Source organism: Nothobranchius furzeri, chromosome 12 (genome assembly GCF_043380555.1).
Source record: "Nothobranchius furzeri strain GRZ-AD chromosome 12, NfurGRZ-RIMD1, whole genome shotgun sequence".
Taxonomy (NCBI): Eukaryota; Metazoa; Chordata; class Actinopteri; order Cyprinodontiformes; family Nothobranchiidae; genus Nothobranchius; species Nothobranchius furzeri.
In genome coordinates, this window is record NC_091752.1 from 56,211,297 (window position 1) to 56,229,934 (window position 18,638).

An 18,638-nucleotide genomic window follows, 5' to 3' on the forward strand; every position below is an offset into this window, starting at 1 on the left:
GAGTTGCAGTGAATAGTTTTGATTCATGTAGAAGGAAGATGTTTCTTTATACATTTAACCAGTTTTTTGTATTTAAAGTGGGATTTTCCCAGTTTCTAACTGGTAACAGTGCAGTTCTCACCTGAGCTTGCAGAGAGGTGATGGTGTCTTCCAGCTCCTGTCTGAGATCAGCTGGCATCAACCCTTTGATCTTCTGTTCGTACTCCTGATGCACCATCGTCACCTGAGAACACAGAGCTGCTTAGATTAGTCAGAGCCAGTCTAGTTACCTCACAGGTTTGAAGTAATCAGAGTAGTTGGCCATTTAATCAATCATTAATGTGTCAATGATGCTGATGAGTGTTTTGGACTCCAGAACACTGAAACCAAACCAGCAACCCCCCCCCCCCCCCACACACACACACACATTATGGGTTTCCCTCTTTATTCATGGTGCAGAGAGTTCCTTTGCTCTTCACAGCTCCTTCATATCTCCACAGGGGGTCTGCAGGCTGGCACCACTTGCTCTGCACAGCACCCCCTACTGGCTGTTGGTGGCTGCAGTTACCTCTGACATAAAGCGTTTGCAGGGCTGGACGACGGCTGGAAGTGGACGGGGGCCGTTGTGGAGGGTCTGAGCACATGAAACACAGCAGCAGCTCTAAGGCTAGCTAGCTATCTCCACCGGGGAGGACTGGAGGAAGTCTGTCTGGGGCTAAATTACACTCCACTAAAACCAGAGTCTGATTATAGAAGTTGAAAACGCTTCGGTTAGCTCAACCCCCACTTTTTACCCACAAACACACATGAATGGATGCACACAAACTGAGCTTTTCACAGCACTGTTAAAAAAAAAACCCATTTACAGCATTTTGAAGAGTTGCTGAATCAATTAATCCAGTGCTTCGTGATCGTTTTAGCAGAGCTTAAGGAATTAACGGGGCCTGTGAAAAGCAACAGTCTTCACTCACATATTTCAAGGTGTAACCAGGGGAGAGTCTGGGCGACTGCAATGTGTCTGGCAGAGGCAGCGTCCAGCTAAGGCCAATCTGCTCTTTCAACAGCAGCGAGGAGAGCGTGGATGAAGTGATGGGGGAGGGTTGAAAAATAAAAAGATCAGCTTCCCTGAAATAATCTTCCTGTTGTGGATTTAACTGATTGTTCTGGCTCTGGCTAATTAATCTTCCTGGGCACAATGAAGGGGGATTGGGGAAACACTTCAAAGCAACCCTCCGCATAAATGATCCCTGCACGGAGCGCCTCACTTTGTCTCGGCACAGTGTGCAGTAGATTAGTCTGGCACGGCTCGGCCAGTTTTGCAGCCTCCTCCCACCCCATTCATTTTAAAGTGTTGGACCAATTACAGAGAGTTAGGAATCCATCAGTTTACTAAAATATGTTTTCTTTCCCCGCTGTGTGTGAGAATGAGGTCAAGGATAATTTGAAAGAGATCTTTCCAAACAAGTGTCAAAAAGCCAGGTTGCGGAGGCTTTAATCTTCACGTCTCGAGTTAAAAAAGGGAAAGATCTGAAGCGAGGAGTAGCAGATTTTCTAAATGTCTGTCTCTATCTATAGCAGCTTCTGTAGTCATAACAGAAAGACAGGCCAAGACAAAACACACTCCACTACTTCAGACCAAAGCAATAAACAACGGTTGAATAAACACATCCCTTACCAACCACTCTGAGTATAACTCTTAGATTCTTCAAAAGCCAAAGTCCTCAGTTTTGCATTCTTGAATCATGTATGGTGCATTTACCGCAGCAATGAGAGGTCCGCTCTGACTAAATTATAAGCTCTTCTGCGGTGATGCCGCCTCCATTTTCTGTCCTGTATGTACGGAATGGGCAAGGATGGGACGGCTACACGGCAGGAGTCAGGGACGACCAATGCTGTCAAAGCACTTGTTACAGGTGATCACTCCTGTGATGCTGAATCAGCTTTCCTGTGCTTTGGCTGTTTTCTCACTTTAATTTAAAATAGCATGATTTAAAATTTCAGACATTAGTTCAGTTCCACCAACCACACCCAGGCCTGATCACTACCAGACCTGTAGAAGAAAGAAATTCACTAGAATCTGTCTGACAACATGACGTAGGCTAAAAGATCTCAAAAAGCAACACGTCATGCTCTGTTGTAGGGCTGGGCGATAAATCGAAAATTTATCATTATCGAAATCTGTGACTCTTATCAAAATTATTTTTCCTATGTCAATAAATTTGATCATAAAAAATGAAAAGATGTGTGTAGGTGGGCAGCATTCATGTCCCTTAACCCTCCCACTGTCCTAACGGGTGTGACCCCGCGAGGAAAGTTGACCATTGAGCAAGGTTGATGGTTTATCCCTTGGGTCCGTGTGGCAGGGGTGAGGAGTGAGCACCACCTCACCCCTGCCACGTGAACAGTGTTGGGCAAGTTACTTCAAAACTGTAATGCATTATTTATTACTTGTTACCCTCATTTTAAAGTAATTCATTACATTACAATATTACTGATTTTAAAATGTAAGGCATTACACTACTTTTGCATTACTCTAAGTTACTTTGAACAAAACAACTTCAGTATGAGTTTGGTAATCTGATGCCTGGTGAACTCATGACACATCCGGTGGAAGGTGATGTGGTGTCTGAGCTAGGACTGCTGTTAAAAACAGATCTTTAGAAGGATTGTTTATGTAATAAATGCAACAACAATCTGTACTCTCAGCACACTGCCATCTTAGATTAACTGATCAGGGAGTGAGGTGGTGGGGGCTCCAAGCCTATTTGCCTTGGTCCCCAAATGCCTTGATACGGCCCTGGATGTGGGACTGACTTCTGGGGTGATCTGATTCTATCACATGTATAAATATTAAATGCTTATATATTATTGCTTTTCACTGGTAAAAATGTGTATTGGGGATAAATCTACCTACTTTTTTTTGTTTTCTTGATTTTATTTGAATAATTTCCTGCCCTTTCTCTCTCTAACCGTCCTGCATGCTGCATGTTCTCTCCGTCTTCCAGAAAACCCGTTTCCTAGATTTCCTACTTTCTAACTAATCAGCCAAAGGGATCTTCACATGCGCGGCACTCCAGCAGCAATGAGTTGAAATCACCGGAGCCCATATTAACTCAGCTGAGGCAAAGCACGTCAGAAAAGTACAGAATACCAGAGAAAATGCGCTGATATGAACGATCGCAGGTGAATTATTTTGTTTTAGTGGAGCGATTTTGTGAATGTTGCAGCGGCCGCGCGCAGGACGCAGCTGGAGTAGTTGAGACGTTACCATTGCGTCCTCTCTGCCTGCAAAGCTGAGTCCATGAATGACGTAATATATGCAGATACTGGAACTTTTTTCGGGTTTCCCGCAGTTTGAATTTTTAAGAAACACATCTTGATTCTGGGTTTAAAAATGCATTGTAATTACCGCGTTACTGACAATTGTACCGAGTATATATGACCATTTTCTTTCCCTGTAATGCCTTACATTACCACATTACAGCAAAAAGCAATGCATTACAGTAATTAATTACTTTTGTACTGCATTACTCCCAACACTGCACGTGAACCTCAAGGGATAAACCATCAATCCTGCTCAATGGTCAACTTTCTTCGCGGGGTCCCACCCATTAGGACAGTGGGTGGGGGGTGTTAAAGAAGCTGTACCACCTTGAGTCACGTAAAAATGTGACTCCTCAATATAACGTGATATTTATTTTAGGCTATATCGCCCAGCCCTACCCTGTTATAATGAAACATAGGCCTCATTTTGTTCAGGATAAGGTCAAACACAGGCGTCATTTTAGTCAGTGACACCAGAGACATGTTTGTACTAATATTTATAATGATCCGTTTTTTTTAATTTTTTAATTCCAGCGTTTTGTGCTAGCATAATTGTGTTGTGCACTGATTTGACAACAATGCAGTGGAACTTATCATTGTTTAACCCCCCTCTGGACCACTTCCTGTTTCACTCAAGGCATTTCTAGCTCACTGCCAACTTACAAGCTATACCCAACTTTTCTTTAACACAGGCATGCTGGGAACTCTGTTCCACCCAACCAGCAACACATTAGCCGTTTAGCTAACCTAAGCTTTAAGTTATGGCTGGGCGATCTGACTAAATATTTCGTCTTTACGATAGAAAATGTATAAAACGTATGAAGCTCTATCGTTTACATCATGGTTAGGTGTTTTTACAGCAGTATTTTACGCCAAGATGCTCCTTACGGCATGCCCATGCACGCTAGCCATGCATAAACAAACATGGAGGAAGATGTAGCAGACGCGGTTCAGACCAGGGTAATTTTCTACAGGATGACCTGCCAACACAAACTGAGGAGCTTGTACCTAAAACAGTGGCAACTTCTGTTGTATAGGTGTGGTTTGGATATAGGAAGGCTGACATGGACCAGAAAACAGTTGTTTGTAAAGGTTGCCGGCTCCCGGTGCCAACAACAGACTTTAAAACTACAATTAATTTTATCATTTGTGCAAGAACCATGAAAACGGATGCAAAAAGAGTCAACAAGCCCAAGCCGTAAAAGCAGCGTTGATTTGTAGCATAAATGTTCATAACAAACTCCAGACACAGACGCTGCAACAGGCGTTTACTCGTGCACACCAACCACAGGTCCCGCATGTGGAAGGAGATCACTACTGCAGTTGCCGAGCACATCGGTACAGATATGGTTCCAATCCACACAGTCGGGTATTTTGAGTTGATCCAAGGTACGAACTATGGATTGGATTAAAAGAAGTAACGCTTTGTTGCTTTGTAGATCGTTAACCGGATATAAAATGAGCTGCATCAGGATATGAAAATGTTGCCTTATCGCCCAGCCCTACGTTAGGCTAATATCAGACATTATAAAACTGCTCATTTGTAGTTAAGACTTCCGTTTCGTTGGATATCTGTCTCATGTTTTATCTGAGACATCGCACAGAATGGTTCGACTCTGAAACCGCAATTCTTTTTTTATTTTCATCAATCCGGCGGATCACGGACAGCTTGGCTCTGATAAGGGAACACGGAGTAGGCGGAAACCTGATAAAGGAAAGCTACATATTATTTCGCAGGTATTTTTCCAAGTGAACTAAGGACGCCATGCTACGGTGGCGTAGAGGTTAGGAACCTGCCCTGTAGTCAGAGGTTCATGGGATTGATTCTCACTTTTAACTTTTATTTATTAAATAAAGCTCCGATTTTCAACACCTTTCATTACTCTACAGTTCATATTGTAATTAACTGTTAAAGAGACAAATACTTGCATATGAATAATTAATAATTATCCCCAGCTATCTTCAAGCCACGCTCTAGTTTATGGTTTTCGTCCCCAGCAATATTAAAACATCGGGTCATGATTCAACAATAGGAACAAGACTAGGGTGCAAAAAGAGCATCATGGGACAGTTTCAAGGCCAAAACCAACTCCAAGGGTTATAAATTTAGAAGCGGTTATTTGGTTAGCTTATTTTTCACTTAATAAACAAAATCGTCAAACTGAAATTTGTATTTATTCAGGTTATTAGAAATTTGATTGCTGATCTGAAACATTTAGGTGACCAGGGATAAAAAATCCAAAAAACAATCTGTAAGGGGGGCGAATACCTTCACGGACACCTTCCCTGTTCTTTTGACGCAACATTCAGACCCATCTGGCGTGTTGCGTTGCGGATGCTACGCTAACAGATACATGTTTCTGAGCGGGAGTCTAATGCAAACGCCATAAAACATGCCTTTTAGCGTTCTCTCCAACCTCCATCTCTGCTTTATATTCATGCAAACACACATTTTCCCTTCTTTCAACATGTTTTTAACAGCAAAAGCATGTTTGTTTTTTCTGACAGGTTTAAAAGAGACATGCAACAACATCTGAGAAAACGGCTCCTCGCCATTAAGACAGGAGAGCGATTCCTTTGAACGACACTGCTGATCAAACCCTTAACAGGGTTTCTGGTCAGAATCCAGATGAAAGTAATAAAGACAAGACTAAAGAAGAAGGGAAACACTGGAAGAAAAAAAAGTGTGCCATAGTTTTTCTCTGTAATGAAAGGAGACCTTGGCTTTCTGAAAGGAGAAGAAAAAATCAGGTTTTATCTCTTTAAAATGAGACTTTGTTTGTTCCTGATGAAGCTCGGTTTAGAAGGCTGTGAGGAGCGGCAGTCGTTTTCCCCTCCCAGTCATCTTAAAATGACAACATTTCATCTATTTATAGTCTTCAGATTGCGGTTGTGACTTTCTCTTGCATTTAGTGCCATCACATGGTTCTCTGACAGCCAGCAGAAAGGAACAAGCCCTAAACACTTCCAACCTTCAAATGAAGTTTGTCACATTGTCGGGATGCTTGATGTATGCTAATGAAGTTAGTGTGTGTAGCTTCTGGAAAGGTGTGATTTTTTTTTAAACCCCCCCCCCCCCCTCCCCCGTGTTCCTCAGTGACAAAAACCTTGTCAGGAACAAGAAGGTACATCAAAAATGCCACTGCTTGCAAAGTTTTCACCTCCACATCCACTCGGTTGGCACTCAGCAAGTTCACTAAAGAGCGATTTGAAATCAAAAACACTTTGCTGTGAGATGGAAAAGACAAGTCGTTTGGAATAAAAAGAGGAGAGATGGCAGAAAGAGATTAAACCTGGCTACAGATCTCTGTGGAGTTGTTAGAGCTAAAGGGAAGACGGGACTGGTGGGCTGCGGATGTAAGGCTCCTCAACACAAACAGCACGCAACTAGTCTCCATTTTTATCGTTGGAACAGAAAACAACCTTTTCTTTTTAATTAAAACAAGATACAAGCCTCCATGTGGCAGGAAGATGCATCAGAAACCTGGAGTTGGCTCAGCCTGCTGCATCATTATGTATTTACACAAAGAGCCTGTGCTGTTGTCTTTGGGGAGAGTTCAGCTGCTCTGTGAGTGAGCTGATGATATGCCATTTTAGAGGTGAAGGTGCCTCTTAAGGCCAGGTGAGTGTGAGGCAAGCAACATCTGTGTGAAGTCTGGGCAGAACAGCTTTTTCAGCAGGCGAGAGCTCCGATTACAAGAGATACAAGCTGCATCTTGGAAAATAAACAAAATCACTGTGGGTGTGAGGGGCGTGAGGGGAGAAACAGAAGGCAAACCTGTGCGCTCTCAGATGCAGCGTGCATGAACGCGGTGCACAGCAAACACACCTGACTACAGGTGAGTCAAAATAATTTAAACCATGTGTCAAAAACCAAGAGCTTTACTCCTCCTTCACTTCCTGGTTGTTTGCTGATGTTGTCTCAGAGAACCCGTCTGTGTCAAATCAATGAAGCGTGTTTGTGGCTGTGAATCACAAACTGTCAGGAAAATCAGGACTGAAGCCAAAGGCTGTGACACATTCTTGTTTACTCGCATTTGCGCTTCAGCGTGTTGCCCAGCTGAAATCACAATGCTGCAGCTTTTAGAACATCTTGATGTTTGGTGTCAGAACAAGGTGCACAGGTGTGTGCTTTACCCAGATGATCTACGGCGGGTTTACCTCAGAGTGTGAGCGTCGCTTATTCTTTCTTCGAAGCCATTTTTCAGGCCCATGAGGGCTTTTTGTAAGATGCTATTAATTTTAAAGTGACAACATGTACTTCCTGGCACTAGGGGGCAGTACATATATTTCAGGGTAGTTTTTACACCAGATCGCTGTGACTGTTGCTAGTTTAACAAAACATTACGGTAAACGTTACCTGTGGAGCAGAAAGCATGCGACCTCAGCGTGACTCCTCGACTTTAATGACTTGAGTTAATTCCATCGAGAGAATGTAATCCCAACGCTAGTTTTCTGGAACTGTAGTTTCCTAATCAAATGTGACTAAATATTGTGAATCAAGTAAATGAAAAAAATGCATAAAACATTAAAGGTCATTATTTTTTTTTATAAAGCTAGAATGGGGATTTGAATATATTCCCATACATTTCAAACATGATGTAAAAATTATGGAATCGGTATGCTATTCTAAAATTTTGTTTAAGTTCAAAGGGTTTGGGGGGTTGGGCTTATAAGCTTATGCTTCTGCCTGCACCCATTCTTAGCATTGTGTAAGTTGAGTGTTTGCTTGTAAACCTGCAAATGTTTCTTTGTTATACTATTATATTGTACTATTGATTTTAATTTCTCATTAAACTTCTCTCTTCTCTCTTCTCTGATCTGCTCTGGGTCCTGCGCCTACCGATGACATCATCATACTACGGCAATACCACTCAGCCAAAATATGTTGCATCTCTTGCTGGATTCTGTTCTTTCACATTGGTTTTGGAAAGAGTTTAGCAGTTTGTTATTAAATGTGTGTTTCTTACTACCTAAATGCTTTTGAACGTGGTGACGCAACTTCCGTAAGTCGTACGTGCAGCCAATGTGACGTCATCAACAGGCGCAGGACCCCGAGCCAGCCAGAAGGAACATGGCCTCCCCCAAAGACACCAGACCAGTGCTCCATGTACTTTAGATTTGATTTTCTTGGTTATATGTCACAAAGCCGCCAATGTTTTTTCAACGACTGGACATCATTTTATTCATTTTCAACATTTTGATGGATATTTCCAGAGATTAAAGGTAAAATACACATTGCAACTTTAAGGCAAAAATCAAAATAAACATTCAATAATTAGAAAATATGTTTAGAGTCTGGTAACGAACTAAAGCCCAGCTTGAAGCAGTGGGAGGAGCCATTGGGCAGTGCCCCCAGGGTTTGGTTCTGTGACAAGTGGCTCCTGAAAACCACGACCCTTCAGCTGGATTTATGACAGACGGACATTGAGGTGTGTGACGAGTGTGTGAAGTGTGTACAAGGGTCAGTGGGCGGATCACAGGAAACAACACAGGAGGACGAATGCCTTTGGTGTACACACCGAGGTACAAAGACCAACCTCCAGCGTGAGTGCAGTCATTAATGCTTTCTTCTCTGTGTGTGTCAAGGTCAAAACAGAGCCTGATTACAGGGCATTCTCCAGAGCCACGGGGTGTGTGTGTGCATGCAGAGGCTTCCTTTTTGAACACAGGCAGCGGTGGCATTCCTGGCCCTAGGCGCTGGCTCTTGAAGCCAGATCTCAAGGAATTTGGGCAATGTGGAAGGGGGTATATCGCTGACTGCGAATGGGAGAAGGTGAGATGGGAAAGTGATGAGGGCAGGGCAGAAAATGAGAGAAGGACACATTTTATTTGCCTTTTGAGGCCCCCTGGAGGATCATCGTAGAGTGACAAAATAAAAGAAGGGGGACAAGCTGTGGAGTGAGAAAGTATTGGATGATTACCAAATCCACGAAGGTTAGGAGCTGTGATGGGAACGGTTGAGGGCAAAGATTGAAAAAAGTTGCCATTACACTTGTGAGCAGCAAGTAGATTGAAACAGGAACTCTTCTTTACAAGCATAAAAACAAGGTAGCGAGTGACTCCGAAGAAAAGACGAGTTACTTTACCTTCTCTTCCATCTCCAGCTCTTTGCTGAGCAGCTTCTTCTCAGTGCCAAGCAGCTGCCTCTGCAGACTTTCCACCTTTTCCTGCAGAGCCTGGGGAAAAGAAGAGACAGTCAGTCTGATGGAAACCCAAAAAACAGCTCCAAATCTGTGAGCTTTAACTTGTATGTGACACAAATTGATAGACACTGATCTACAGTTACATTTCTGCTGGCAAAGAAGGCAAACTTCAGCTGAGTGAGACAGGAAATATGTGGAAATGTTGGGAGAGAGGAAAATGCAATTTATGCTTATGTGTGTGCAGGCGTGAAAAACTATAATAAAACCATGATTGTTAGACTTTACCAAGTTTTATTATTTCCTCTCAATCACACCCCCAAAATGCTTCACACGTGCATTTTTCAGTCTCAGCTGCTTCTTCACTTCAGTTCTGCTAAGTTGCAGAAATCTGGATGGGGCATTGTTGTGCCATCACGGCCCACTCCTCCTCCTGATCCCTCCTTCCCTGGACTGTAAAAACTAACATCCAGTCTCTCCATGTAGCTAGCCGGGAGTTTAATCTCCACAGTTGTGAAAACCTGATTTCTTTCTTATCTAGTCTGCACTTTAAATAATGCCTAGAACCCGAATTGGATTTTTGTCTATAACAGGAACAGGATCTATGTCCAGGGATGGACTGAGACAGTAATTCCAGCCAGGAATTCGCTACCATCTGAAATGACCTTTTCTCTGTCTGAGTGGTGTGTGTGTGTGTGTGTGTGTGTGTGTGTGTGTGTGTGTGTGTGTTAGCGGCTTGACCCTCTAACAGGGAATTCTCGGGGTGAGTGGGTCCTCTGCAATTGCTGAGAGTTCCAGTGAAAAAAAGAAAGAAAGAAAACAAACTTTTGTATAGCACCTTTCAAGATAAAAATCACAAGGTGCTTCACAGAAACAAAGAATATAAAATATTAAAAATATATATTTTTTAAATGATTAAAAATATGTTTAAAATGACAAATAATTAAAACTGTGATTAAAATTGTAAGGAAAGGGGGAGAGAAATGAATAGGAAAAAGGGAAATCAGTGGATGTCGGGAAAGGCGGAATAAGAACAGACTGAGAGGGCGATGGAGGCCACACCAAAACCAGCCTGAACAGGTGAGTTTTCAGCTGCATCCTTAAAGGAGACCACTAAGTCCACTGCCCTCAGGCTCAGGGGGAGAGAGGTCCAGAGTCTGGGGGCCACAGCAGTAGATGATCTGTCACCTTTAGCCTGGAGCTGCACAACCAGTAGGCTTTGGTCACTGGACCTCAGGGACCTGCTGGGGGTGTAGGGACTAAGAAGATCACAAATGTAAGATGGTGCTTGTCCATGTAAGGCCATAGACCAGAACCAGGATCTTGAAATGAACCCTGAAGTTGACTGGCAGCCAGTGAAGCTGGAGGAGAAGCGGGGTGATGTGGGTGTGTTTGGAGGACTTGGTCAGAAGCCGAGCACAGGCATTCTGAACCACCTGTAGACGGTTCAGGGAGGTTCTGCTCAGACACGTGAAAAGAGAGTTACAGTAGTCTAAGCATGAGGAGATGAAGGAGTGGATAACTGTCTCAAGTTCAGAACGGGACAGAATGGGACTCAGCTTAGCAATGTTCCTAAGATGGAAGAAGGAAGAGCGAACAAGAGAACTGACATGAGAATCCAGGGTGAGAGCTGGGTCAAAGGTCACGCCAATATTCTTAACAGTGGGTTTGGTGTGAGAAGCAAGCTGACCAAGAGAGTCTCTGACTTTGGAAACCAGCTTGTCTGGGGCACAGATGAGGATCTCAGTCTTATCTTCATTCAGCTGAAGAAAGCTCCCAGCCATCCAGGTTTTGATAGAGGCTAAGCAGGTGTGTAACAGCTGCAGCTTAGACATCTCATGGGGCTTAAAGGAGATGTACAGTTGGATGTCATCTGCATAAAGATGGTAGGAGATTCCTTTTAAAGGAGCTCAGGATGTGCTGAAGAGGAAGCAGATAGAGGAGGAAGAGCAGAGGTGCAGGTGCTCCTGAATGCCACTGCTGACGTGCTGCAAACGCAGCTTTGCTGAGGATCTAGGGTTACGTTATGAATTGGGTGGAATCCACACAGGTGGAGGCTGAGATTCATCAAATCCAAGTGTTTTGTTTCCCAGTAGAAGAAACAGCTCACAAAAATGGCCTTTACTTAAAAAATGACATCTCAATAGTGCCAACGGTAATAATTTATTGAACATTATGCCTATAATTGCTCTGGAAGTTGTAAAATAGCATGATAGTCTCATTTAAAAAAACTCTTATTAGAATAAACTTTTTGCCAATTTATGACATTTTGTAACAAATTTATCAAAATTCTCCAGCGGGAACCAATTCATTGTTTTGCGCGCGTGTGTGTGTGTGTGTGTGTGTGTGAAGCTTTTGCTCTCTGCCTGTTGGTGATAGAGTAAGGCTCAGTTCCTGGACACAACACAGAACCAGATGTTCTCAGAACACATGTGGACACTTCATCTTTGATTAGGGTGCATGGAAAACAGAGAGTGATGTGCACACACATGCTAACACTTCCATACACACACCTTAAATGTGTGTTTGTGTGTGTAGGGCTCTGGCAACGATCAATATCCTCAGTGTCACCCCCCACTGGAGCTGAGCTGAGTGAGTGGGCCAGGTGTTGGCTTGTTGGTTCTCTGAGTGGAAGGAAACAGTCCAGGTGATAGACATGACCACCTGATCTACAGCCCACTCAACTGACATTAATCTCATACAGACTCAAGCTTTAGGGGGAGGATGAACTTCAGGGTTGCGACTCACTGAGAAGTAAAACACAGAAATTTCAGTCCAGAAAATTATAATATCCAGTCTAACTCACAATAAGTGAATCTGAAGGAAATCAGATTGTATTTTCACCTATTTTTGTCTTATATCCATTTTATAGAACAAATTCAAGACTTTTATGTTTTGTGTTTCAATTAATCTTCTCACCCTTACCTTTTTCTGCTCTAAAGAGTGATTTATACTCCTCCTCCGTGAGCTCCACAAAGGAGAGACGCACATGGAGTGTTGGAAAGATTTTCACGTTCGAACTTCTGTTCAGGCAGCGGAGCGTTGCAAAGCAATTCCCCGTCAGGACAACAGAGGGCGTAGCGCTGTTCTGTGGTATCCTGCCACCATAACACTCGTGCATCCAGCCCCCCATAGTGTATTTACTAGTGTTTTTATATATTTCAGAGACTTTATAACACGGACAAATCTGTCCTTCATTCTCCTCCACCTCTTCATGCGGTCGCCACCTCTAAACCCACGTTTGCTCGGTATTTTGTATTCGTTCACCGACGGGTGAATAAATGTTATTATTTTCTGACCTTTTCCACGACGCGTTCTTCAATCTGTTCTGGGTCTGCCGCTAAATATCTGTTTACTTTTTAACGGAGCTACAGCGGTGTTTGTGACAAATATACAGGAAGCAGCGTCCTTACCAATCACAAGCTTGCACTCTCCGTCACTTTCGACGGATGTTTAAAATTTTGGGCATGTCTTCGTCGTCACCCTCTGTGAGCCTGTCAGAGATCCCTTGCGCCGACGCATACGGAAAAGTATAAATCAGGCTTAAGAATCCTGCTGGGTCTGCTAAGTGACATTAGCAAAAACTCAAAATAGCCACGAGACACTCCTTTTACCAGACACTGAGCTAAAGCTTCATGTGGTATTATCCGAAAGTCGTTCTTTTCTTACTCTTCTCCGACCATGAAAAACATTTCTGTAATGGAAACAGTGTTCAGGTGTAAGTGGACTGTGAATCTTACACCTTTGGGGTTGGGTCTGGTATGAAAGGCAGCAGGTAAACTGCAATCCTTCGAGGAATCCTAGGCCTTCAATGGTTTTCCTACCTTATCAAAGACTTGGTGAGAATTAAAAGGCCTTTGAAGTCACAGATGACGGCTCAGGTCAAACTGGATCATTTCCTCTCGCTTAGACAAAGCAAATGGTTAATCTTAAGATATGTTTCATGCTTTAGTTTATTCAGAAAAAAATGGTGCCAATCTATTTTAAGCCAAAGAACAACCAAATGTGAGGCAAGCAACATGTCAGCATGAAGCATGTTTGTCTGCAGGTTCTTTAGGATGCATTTTTCACATTTAAACCTGTGATGGTTCAGCCATCTGCAGAGGAGATGAAGACCATGAGAACCCCTGACAACCCCCCGCTCCCTTTCCATAAACCCACGTCTGATTTCCCGCACTGTGACGCAGCTTTTCTGAATCGCTTCTTCTGGGAAGGACTGTTAAGTAGAGGGCTTCACTGGTGACGTGCGCTTTCTTGTGGGTTCATCGTTTGATGTGCTCAAAACATGTCTGAGGTCACAAGTTCAACATTTGTCCCTCAGTTAATAGAATCATAAGGAATGATTCTGCTGATGAACAGAAGAGCCTTTGTGAGTCACAGAAACACTGGAGTCGTTTAATCATTACTGTAGGCAGACAGGACGATGATATTACACAGAGCTAGCAACTGAAATTTCACTTGAAACGAGTTAAAAAATGCTAAAAACAATATGGTTATGAAGTCAGCTTCAACACTTGAGAACATCGTTACCACTATTAGTGCAGCTGAAACAGCAGAGGCAAGCCTGACCCCAGTCAGTACCAAGTCTCAATCTGATGCACTTTTTAGAAAACACAACAAACTTGGCAGCTTTATTTGTATAAACACATTTCATACACAGAGGCAATTCAATGTGCTTTAGCTGTAGCTCATTTAGACACACACCCTTAAATTAGCACGTCCCAACCAATGTTGTGCTAACTGCAGAACAACACCGCTCGAGCTACTGCTAACGCCAGTGTTTCCCCTGTAGGGCTCAGGCTCTGATGCCACAGCTACGAAATCCCCGCTCTCAGGTAAGACGAACGGAAGCAAAATGTTCCGCGCACATGAAACCAATGGAGCCATTGGGGTAAGCTGGCCAATCAGCAAGCAGCTAATTTAATATGAATATCACAGAAGACTGGGAAATCCAGGGTTTCCATTGGCTTTATGATGTAGTTTTATTTGGCCATTTATCAGGGCTCCTGGGCCATTGTGAGCCCCAACAAAGTTTCATAGAGGCTCAAAGAGCAGTTTTCAATTGTAAAAATAAAGTTGCTCTAGAACCTCATTGAAACCCATGCGTCTGAGTTTTTGTAGAGGATCATGGTGTTAGTTAGTAAAGTTTATAAATGCTGTTTTAAACAACTTTAATTCATCCCTGATCAGTATTCGTTACACAACTTAAAACATAAAAGCTGACGATAATTAGAAAAGGCAATCTGAATGACTTTATTTTGAAATTCTGGCTTTAAATAAGAGTGTTAATAAAACACACACATGCAAACTGACACATTTTTTTAAACACAGGTTTAAATCTTTTGAATGGCTGCAGGTCACCATGAGCCTGCTTACTACTCCTGATCAGCCGTTTCCTTTATCCCAGCAAAAGGTTGGTAGTTTACTGCAGCAAGTCTGATGTAAAAATACTGGAAGTAGGTCAATAATAAAGACTCGAGTGCGACCATGCCAATCTGATACCAATAAATGAGAAAATCCCGTTATCCGGACCCTGATCTAACGACTGAGATCAAAGACCCCTCCGGTAATTTATAGAGAGGGAAGATGAAAAAACAGAGACATCACATCTCACTAATGGTTTCCTTCATCGGTGGAGTTTGCAATGTGAAGGTGCACCATGAGAAGGATGTGGAGCTTAGAGGTTGTGATGGTGGGATGGTGATGGGGGTGGCTGGGGACTGTCCAGGAGGAGAAAACTGACGTCTTTGTGAAAAGATGCAGTAGAGGAATGGGACAAAAAGAAGAGAAGAGAGCATGACAGAGAAAACTTATGTAAGAAAAGCTTCTAGGATTGCAAACGACAGAAATGTGACCCTATAGGTGAGAATAAGAAACAACATGATATAGAGGATACCCAGGAAGGAGGAGGAGGAGGAGGAACATGTGGTTGGGTTGAAGAGACCGGCTCAGCGGCATACCTCTGAGGCCTCCTTCACCTCTCCATCAACAACTCTGGTTTTGTCTTTGTTTCAATCCAAACTCAAAGGAGAAGCAAGGTACACGTGCTCTGACGAACACGGCTCGGAGCGACTCATGCAGGTATGGGCATGTATCAATATTAACAACACAAAGTCTAAAAATGTGAGAGCTGCACTCAGTCAAATGAGTGTGCAGTTACCACGCCGCACGCACGCACACACACACACACAGAAGCAGCAACGCCTGAGTCATTCTTTCCTGGGTGGTCCTCCTGCGCAGATAAGGCAAGCATGTTTCCCTAGGGTGAAGTAAAAGCAACAGAGGGCAGGAAAAAAGCAAAGAAGAAAGAAGGGAACGAACAGTGGGAGGAGGGAGGAAAAAAAAGTCCAGGGGCCTCTTAAACTTGGTGTTTTGTTAGGAGCTGAGCTGCTCTTCATGTGCGGCGGGGCCGTCTATTTGCAGCGTGCTGTCAGAAGTTTCTCCCAAAGTCTGGATTAAAGAGATCCTGTAATGACACTGAGGCTGGACGACATCAGACAGCAGCACAAACCTCACACTGCACCGCCTCCAGCCAAGGACACACACACACACACACACACACACACACACACACACACACACACACACACACACACACACACACACATATAAAGGTTAAGAACAAATGCATGCACGAGGGGCATAAAGCATACAGACATACATAAGCGAAGCTATGCGGACTGTGCCCACACACACACACACACACACACACACACACACACACACACACACACACACACACACACACACACACACACACACACACACACACACACACACACACACACACACACACACACACACACACACACACACACACAGCAGCTTTAGTAGAACAAGGCTTTGTGTGGATGTATTGCTACTGATCTAATAGTAAATAATAAAAGAGGTGCTAACCTCAAGGAGAGGTGGATGGCCAGAGAGATGAGCACAGTCTCTCTTTTATCTGCACTTTTATCAAAGGATTGTGGGAAAGGCAAAGAAGAAAGAAGCTGTAGGAGGAGGAGGTGGAGGAGGAGGAGAGGTCTTCCTCCTGAGGTGTTTCAGAAAAGAAACTTTTGCGTTGCTGCCTTTTCGGTCCGTTTGTGTGTAGGAATAAAAACGTGTGGTTTAGCAAGTGGACCAGGACGGCCCCTCTGAAAGAAAACACTCACATCGTGTGAAGTGACTTGCTTTTTAGTGCTCTAGTGCGTCTTCAACTGTTTTCCTGCAGCTGATCCACAAGTGAGTGGTGAAGTTTGATGGGGGTGGCTGAGGAACTTTCCTGAAGAAAAGAAAGATCTATTTGAACAGTTTTCTTGTGTTTTGTGATATGTGCGCACACGCCGGCACAGTTACGGGGGTGTCGTTTGCGAGTGCTGATGAAAATAATAAGACAATTGCTGCACTAATGAAGACATGCTGCAAATGAGTTGTGCCCACGGGGGGAACGTACTGTTCTTCATCTCTCTGTCTCCGTCTCTTTCAGCTGTGAGCAAAGGTAGAAAGAGAATAGGAAACAACTTCAAAATCTTCGCCATATGCCTGCTGTGTGTGTGTGTGTGTGTGTGTGTGTGTGTGTGTGTGTCGGCACTCATAAATGAATTCTGTTTAACAAGCAGCATGTCGTTTAGCACAAGTAGCAGAATGGAACCAAATCCTAAACATTCTGGACAATAAAGGTAAAGTTATGATTTAAAATGAAAGGTAAATGTTAAAACATTTGCTGTTTATTGTCCTGCTGACTTATTATTACCATATTAAACATTAATACAGGAGATCACAGCAGGACCAGAGGAGGGTTGAGTCATTCTGGAGCCCCAGGTCAAGCTCAGGAATGAATCCCTCCACTTCCCACCTCGTTGTTACATTTAAACATGTTTATCGAAAAACGACTGTTGTTTCTCTCTACATGTAAATCAGACTCACAGGGCTTGTGCAATTGCACTTAATTAACAAAAATTATTTTCTAATCATTTGCATGAAAAGAAATGAACTCTTGGTTCACTAGGTCTTTAGCTGTAACATTACCATTATGATATTTTAGATGTTGAGAGGGATTATTTTTCATCAACATTTCAAACACGTCAACTTTAAATCTTCCCCGGTTATACAGATACTCACAATTCAATTCTCTCTTTTATCTAGAGCATGCTTCACCAACCTTTGTAAAGATGAGTGCTACTTAAAGGTGCAGTTGACTGAAAACATTTTTTTATGATTATTTCTGAGTTTTTCATGCAGGGTAAACATGAAAATAGTCTCCTACACCTATCACCCGCATTAGCTTCTTATAGAAAATAGATGGCAAACTGCTAGGATTTGAAACTCCTCACATATCTATGTCACACTGTGAATTTGCATTCATGGCCTCGCCCATCCAGGCTCGTGCCTGCCAACAAGAAGGCTTTTTAAACTGTTTTTGCACGAGGAGAGAGCACGAAAAGTGTCTTGGTGATAGTGACTTTGCAACATGGCTGAATGCATTCCGATAGCCAATCAGAGGCGAGGTGTGTGCATATCATAAATAATGAGCAATCATGCTGTTTGCAGCCCACTTCTGCACAGCAAACATTGCATCAGGAGTATCTTAGCTTTTTAAATGACTCATAAGGCATTGATTTCTACTAGAGAGCACTACAAATATATTGAATAAACACGTAAACCACACCTTTAACAGGCACTGGGCAACAGAAAGCGCCACCAGGCTGACAGGACGCGGTCTTTGAATTAGAACAGATAAATAAAGCTAACTTCATGTGTAATAAACATATTTTAATGTTTTTAATGAAAATTGTAGTTTTCAAATCTATATTAATACATTTATGATTACAATCAATGGCAGCAGAATAAATTTATATTATAGACATATGCTGCTGGAGAAAAGGCCTGTGGGCCTTATGGTTCCTTGGGGCACCAGGTTGGTGACCTCAAATCTAGAGAAACATTGTGGATGTTTTTAGGTAAATTAACATCCGTGTTAGATATATAATATATTTGTTATTAACCATAATTCTGTCTTTCGCCTGTTATTTCTTTCACATGATATCACGTTCTTAACATTCATCTAATTATTTTTTTGTAAATAATGGTAATTACGTAACTGCTAGTCTTAGAAATGTCTACAATTAAACTTATTTTCAAATTTTTTCTCTGAAAACATGAATTTTGACTGGGAAGCATTGAATTATGGAGCGCTGCTCTGAAAAGTCC

The 18,638-nt window shown here is 42.8% G+C and overlaps 1 protein-coding gene across 7 annotated transcripts in view; it reads right to left on the reverse strand.

The window, feature by feature from the left end:
- The window catches only part of cep112 (centrosomal protein 112), a 186,984-nt gene that overhangs the window by 2,628 nt on the left and 165,718 nt on the right, over positions 1-18,638 (reverse strand). For all 7 annotated transcript variants that reach the window (XR_011515758.1, XM_070542734.1, XM_070542735.1 and 4 more), the window contains 2 exons: positions 9,393-9,482; positions 122-223 (listed from right to left, as the gene is read on the reverse strand). Coding sequence is in view for 6 of the 7 variants with exons in the window: in XM_070542734.1 (XP_070398835.1) it covers positions 122-223; positions 9,393-9,482 (192 nt within the window). In the remaining variant the exon portion in view is untranslated. The remainder of the gene's footprint in view (positions 1-121; positions 224-9,392; positions 9,483-18,638) is intronic.